Source organism: Xenopus tropicalis, chromosome 6 (genome assembly GCF_000004195.4).
Source record: "Xenopus tropicalis strain Nigerian chromosome 6, UCB_Xtro_10.0, whole genome shotgun sequence".
Lineage (NCBI taxonomy): Eukaryota > Metazoa > Chordata > Amphibia > Anura > Pipidae > Xenopus > Xenopus tropicalis.
Genome location: NC_030682.2, coordinates 42,018,162 through 42,024,600, shown reverse-complemented (window position 1 = coordinate 42,024,600; position 6,439 = coordinate 42,018,162). Strand labels below are relative to the sequence as shown.

Sequence of the window (6,439 nt, the reverse complement as noted above, 5' to 3'; positions counted from 1 at the left end):
ATCCAATAAGGAACCGCCAGGAACATAAGAGGCACTTGAATCCATTTGGTCTAAAGGGCACATACAAGTGTGGAAAGAAAAAGTGTGCATCTTGCACCTTTGTTGCCCCCAAGAATTTTAGCATTACAGATATACCCCCAATCAAAATTTTTATTAATTGCCGTTCCATATATGTGATATACTTATTAATTTGTCCATGTAAAAAACTATACGTTGGGAGAACAATCAGGTCAGTAGGCACTAGGATTGGGGAACATGTACGTAATATTAGGGCAGGCAGAATTAATCATAGTGTTCCCCGACACTTTAAGTCAACACACAATTGTGATCCAAAGGGTTTGATTTTCATTGGTTTAGAACAAATACCGGCCAATATTAGGGGTGGGGATCGTTTCATCAAACTCAGACAACGTGAGACTTATTGGATCTTCAAGTTGAACACGTTACAACCCTCGGGTCTTAATATTGACTTAGATCTGGCGGCTTTCTAAATACAGAGAGAGAGAGAGATAACTTTCATTCTTGTCACTGTCCCATTACATGTCCTAGTTCAACTATTTCCCATGTCCCTTTGTTTTTGTATGGTTAGACTTGTATAATACTTTTTTAGCAGTATTTTAATACCAATAGTGAATTCTGATATATTATTGGTCCATGTTACGGGTTTCTTATTTACTAATCTTGAAGTACTCTCAATGTACTTTATTTACATTATTTACATTATTTACACTATTTAGTTATGGGTCTGACACACATTTATGCTTATTCTCTTATGCAACACTTGCATTTTTAGTTCTATGTTAAAGTCATTTTTACGCATGTATTTTATCTTACAGATAGCGCTTCTAACAGTTGCGGTCCTAGCGTTTCCTAGGTTACGCGTTCCTTATCTAGTGAGCGGCCCTCTCTATAGATAGCTCGCTCAACTATTGCAGCCCAAGCGTCTCCTGGGTTACGCGTCCGTTACTTTATTAGTGGCTCCCTACGTAGTGCACGTGTCAGTGTTGCTATGACTACGTGTCTTCGCTTCAGCGAGTCACACTTCCGGGTTCCGGGTTCAACGCGTCTCCTAGGTGACGTATACCTTCTTGGGCGAGTGACCACCCCCACTTTAGGTGCGACATAATCGTCACTATTACCACCTGATACATACACTTCCGGTTTCATACCGGTGCTGCCGTTTAGGGTTGATTAACCTCGTTTATAACACAGTTTATATGGCCATTGTTGGGACATTTCCTGTTTGCTCCTGAGGAAGCGTGCAGTCAGCACGCGAAACGCGTTGAGCTACCATTGACTCTTCTTCTGTTCCATGTTTTTACATGTCTACTACATTGTAAGTAGCCTGCACTGTTCAGGATTTTAATATAATAAACGTTTTTACACTATATCTTGCCTTGTTCTCCATCCTATATATATTGTGGATTGGATCCCTCTTCTATCAATGCCCGGTTGGGATGATTCTACATGCTTTTTTATAAGTTGATCTGGTGAGCAGATATAGATTCTACATTAGCCTATGGTATTGGGGCCACTTTACCTAAGCATTGGTGTTTTAATTAAGCACACACCTCCTTTATCAATCTTTGGATTTCTTTATTATATTGATCTGCACTATATATTTCTTTTTATTTTTATGCGCTTCCACCAACACTACTGCACATATACTCATCACTATTAGTTAGCCAAAATGTAATCTATGATGCCTGAAGTGAATGGATGCCTAACAAACTAGCCAGCTAGCCAGCCAGCTTCCTCCTTTGCAGCTTCCTAAAGCTGGCCCTATACGCACTGATAGTTTAATACGAAAACTCGTTTCAAATGATATTCAGTGCGTGTATTGGTGAGGCGCCATAAAACCACCTGTCAACTCGTCAATCAGGCGGTTAAAAAGGTTTTTTAGATTTTTTTTTAGTAAAATCTACGTTAAGGGCTAAATCAGCTGGTGGAGGTAGAATTCCTATTGTTTCTACCACCATTTCTGACGATTCAGCCAAGAACGTCAGTGGGAGAAACGAACGACCAATGCTTGCAGAAAAGATTGTAATTGCTACGTGTATGGCCACTTTAAACTGGTTAAAGTCAGTAACCAATTAGTCACTTCAGGGGGGTCATATCTTGGTCATAACTGTTTTGGCGACCTATGCACTGGACCAAATCATGCTGACTCCTTCATTTGGCCAACGATCAGATGATATCTGAGAGGCCTATGTAAGCACATTAGGAGAGGAACACATCAAAGCACAGAGAGGGTTTTAAATTTGTCTGTGTATAGGAAACTTAATTTAATTTAATTGACTGGTTAAAAAGGGTAAAGCTGGCCATACACGCACCGATAATATCATACGAAACCTCGTTTCATACGATATTCGGTGCGTGTATGGCAAGTTGGCGAGTCGACCGATATCGCAGGAGGCTGCTGATATCGATCGACTCGCTGATCGGGCCAGTTAAAAGATTTTGATCAGGCGCCATAGAAGGCGCCTGACCAAAATCTGCCTTCAGCGCTGAATCGGCAGAAGGAGGTAGAAATCCTATTGTTTCTACCTCCTTATCTGCTGTTTCAGCCCTGAATGGTTTGTGGCTGATTGTACAATCTTTTGCAAATCGCCTCATGTGTGGCCACCTTAACTGTACAATTTTTACTACTGAATAAGGGCTGGTTTTGTACAGAGGTCCTTAAAGAATTCCTAGGATAAAGCATGCAGCAGGATAGGTCCTACTTATATGTGATAATATATTAATATTTATTAATGTATGTTACTGCGTGGTAAAAGTAAAACAACAGTTAACACAACAATTATTACTGTAAATAGGGTACATAAATATTAAAAAAAGTCTTTTACTGTATGCAGTCTCTCAATAATTACACATACCTATCATACAGTTAAATGCATATATAGGTAAATAAATTGCCCAAGGTGACACAAAAAGCTGCCAGTTAACAACATAGTTATCCTGAGCAGCCCTCTGCCTAGTTATTGGTGCAAGCACTCTGCCAGAGACTCATTAAACAATACATCCTTTGTGAAAATACAGTTGTAAATATGTGTTCTTTAGCAGGTCAGTTGTGCTTTCAGCACTATGAAAAATGCATTTAAGTGTGCGGTATGACTGTATGCTTGTGGTGGGGGAGGGGGGAAGCTTAAACAGGGTGCTTTGTCCGGTCACTTCCTTAAACACTGCAAGCGCACAAGCTTTTTGTTCCCCTTTTGATAACTTCCCTGTTTTTATGAGCACTGAGAAACAGCAGAGCTACTGTGCAGCGGCTAGCTCAGTGCACCTGTCATCTGACTTTTTATAGGAATACTCCAGTCCTTTACAATGAATCCTGCTCTCCCCGAGGATGTGAAAACCTTGCTGACAGGTAACATTTGGGCTGGGTTTTCAGTACAGTAAAAGTCTCCTGAATCAACAGGTTTTCTGGCTGTAGAATATGATATTCATGGCTATATAGCAGCATTATCTCATGACAGAAGCTATACATAGGCTAGTAGGATTTTTAAAATCCAGTTTGGAGCTTGAATAGGTGGTGATAACATTTCTTGGATGGTGTATTATGTACCTATACAGAATTTAAAAGGATGTTTTCATCTCTAAGGAGCAGACTTATCAAAATGTGAGAAAAGAGCTCATCACAGAAAAAAAACACCCCTTTCTATTCATCCCTATGAAATTTTTAGAAGTGTATTTATCATATGATGAACTCTTTCATCCATTGACAAATACGTTCCAAAAATCCCATAGGGATGAATTGAAAGTGGGTAAGTATTTTTGTTGTGTGCTTTCATATTTTGATCAATCTACCCCAATTAGTACTGGTACAGCATTTTGCTGGAAACAAGGGCTCTTGGTACCCACTAATAACTGGGACCCTAAAGTGACTACTGAAGATGTATGTCCTGAATGCTGTCACTCTCGCTGTAATGGTTAATGAGGCAAGCTACAGGTGCAGGGGGGCTACTGCATACAGTGGGGCTATTTATTGAAATACAAGATTGTTTTAATGAAAAACAGATCATTTCCCCCATATTTTGTGGGCTTTTAAATACTTTGCTGTTGCGGGCCCAATACAGTAGCTTCTAGTTATGTCTTCGCCCAGGGATGCTGATGGCTTAAGGCAAGTTAAGAAACTCACCTCAGGCGGCAGCAGCCCATAACTTCCGGGAGCAGAAAAAGCTGCTGAAGAGCCACAATTCCGATTTTTAAATTGGAATTTTGGCTTTTCTAGTGCAGAGAGCGATCTCCTACAGAAACAATTTGTGAAATGTTTGATTTTGTAAAATGTGAAGCTATGCTACGTTTTGTCTCTCTTTCACAGTGAAGGGGTTTTACATATTGGCTCATTTGTGGGAAATGACATCTAGGGCACTGAACGTTGCGTAATGAAAATGTTAAGCAACAGGAAATGATCTGAGTGGTACTAAAGTATTTAACTTATTGAGAACATCAATTTCAAATCACATCTGCCACCCTAGCAGCTATGACATCTCTCATTGTGCCTGAAACTTAGCCCATATTTTAACATGGTCTAAATACGGGCCTGTGCAGTAGCCAATCAGCAAAATGTATTATATCACATCTTGACTTAAGAATTGTGTTAGTATCCCTTAGGGCCGTGACGCGGTGCCACGATTTGCCAAAGTCGCTGAAGTTTCCTCTCAAGGCAACTTCGGCAAATCACGGCGCCGCATATGCCATCCCACTGGCGATTTACATTCTAGCCGGTGGGATGGCATTGCTAAGTGACACCTCTTAGCTTTTTTTTAAAAAACGCACAAAACTTTTTCACCAGTGTTTGGATTATAAGCTTTGAGCGCATGGATTTCCCTTGATTGAATGTTATGGAGTATTAAAATGATCTGTTTTTGTAGGGTGGCATGGTGGTCAGTGTTCCATGCTGTTCCCTAGAAGCACTGGGGATCTTGACTTGATTCTTTACTGGACACAATATAAAAGAAGTTCTTCCTGTGTCCATGTTTGTTCCCTTTGGGTGTTCCGCACCCTACAAAAACATTAGGCAAGATAACATGAAACTTACTACTGCTGGCTACTAAGTTTCTTGCCTTACAGTCAGGTCATATACACCTTCACAAGCAAGGTGATGGGACAAGGTGGGACCTGAGATCACTGGGGTAAAAAAAAAGCTGGTGGTGGAGAGGCAAAATGAACAATGTTCAAAACCTGTAATTATTTGACTTTTACAATTTCATCCTGCCTATTATGAGGTGCTATTAGTTACTGCATGTCTTGCAATATAGAAGCATTTGATGAAAATCAAAGAGAAATTATTTTTCTCAGTGAACCTGGTACTTTACAATAAATGCCATGTATTAAAGGGCAAAGCTATGGCGAGAGACACATAGATATATGTTATTGTGAATATTTTGTGGACCAATTTACTATGCCTAGAATGTGACAATGACACTGTACACAAAAAATATTGTGCTACAAATAATACTACATTACTAAATTAAGTGTTGTAAGATGGATTTTGTAGTGATGGATTTTTTCTTAAACTCTCTTTACACACTTACATATTCTGTGGGATAAATTTGTCTGTGCCAAAACAATTAGTCCCCTAACCACAACTCTTTCTGTTTGACAGGACAGCACTCATGTTTTGCACATTTCTTGTATTGCCCCCTCCACATCTGAAAGACAACACTGCTTTCTACTGACAGAGACAAAAGTTTATTTTTAACTGAGTGCAAATGTTTAAGTGTCAGTGGCAGATTCTAGACTACATGACTGATGCTTGCTAAAAAGATGCAGAATGCTCTTGTTTGAAATACATGCTAAAACATATTTACTCTTTAACACGCTTTGATGGATAAAAGGTAACATCGTAACAAATACTGACACCGAGAAAAGATAAATGCTCATCAAATTCAAAATTTCGAAGGGGATCTCCAATGTGTCTAAAAGAGTAATTGTGCTGATATCTGCATTTAAATGCTACAAGATGTAATAATTGAAGTTTATAAATGTATTTTCTAATTTTGATAAATTGGTAACTAACTGTCTCCGGAAACTATCTGCTTCGGCTCTGCACAAGTACTTTAATATAACTGATGAGTTATTTGATATACTACATGATACTAGACCAACTAATACTGAAATCATGATGTCACACACATTTACTAGCATTGCTGAATATGCTTATTATCAGTGCCGGGCCAAGCCATCTGGGCGCTCTAGGCAACCTGGTCGGCTTGGCCCCCCCAACCTGCCCCCACCCCTCTCTCCGTGTGTACGCATGCGCAAACAAGGCAGGTGCCTCTTCTGCCTACCCCTAGTTCTGGTCCTGCTTATTATACACAAAATACATGGAAATACTATAAAATACTTTTTTATAATCCATATTAATATTTATGCTTTAATTTACAGTTCAGTCTATTGTTTTATGGTATTCATACACTAATGCCAGTTTTATCGG

At 39.4% G+C, this 6,439-nt stretch overlaps 1 protein-coding gene across 1 annotated transcript in view; it reads left to right on the top strand.

Annotated features, from left to right (window-relative positions):
* Positions 1–3,249: 3,249 nt before the first annotated feature.
* skap2 (src kinase associated phosphoprotein 2) overlaps positions 3,250–6,439 on the top strand; it is a 148,710-nt gene continuing 145,520 nt past the window's right edge. The window contains 1 exon segment of the mRNA NM_001114212.1: positions 3,250–3,367. Coding sequence (NP_001107684.1) covers positions 3,325–3,367 — 43 coding nt within the window. The 5' untranslated portion in view covers positions 3,250–3,324.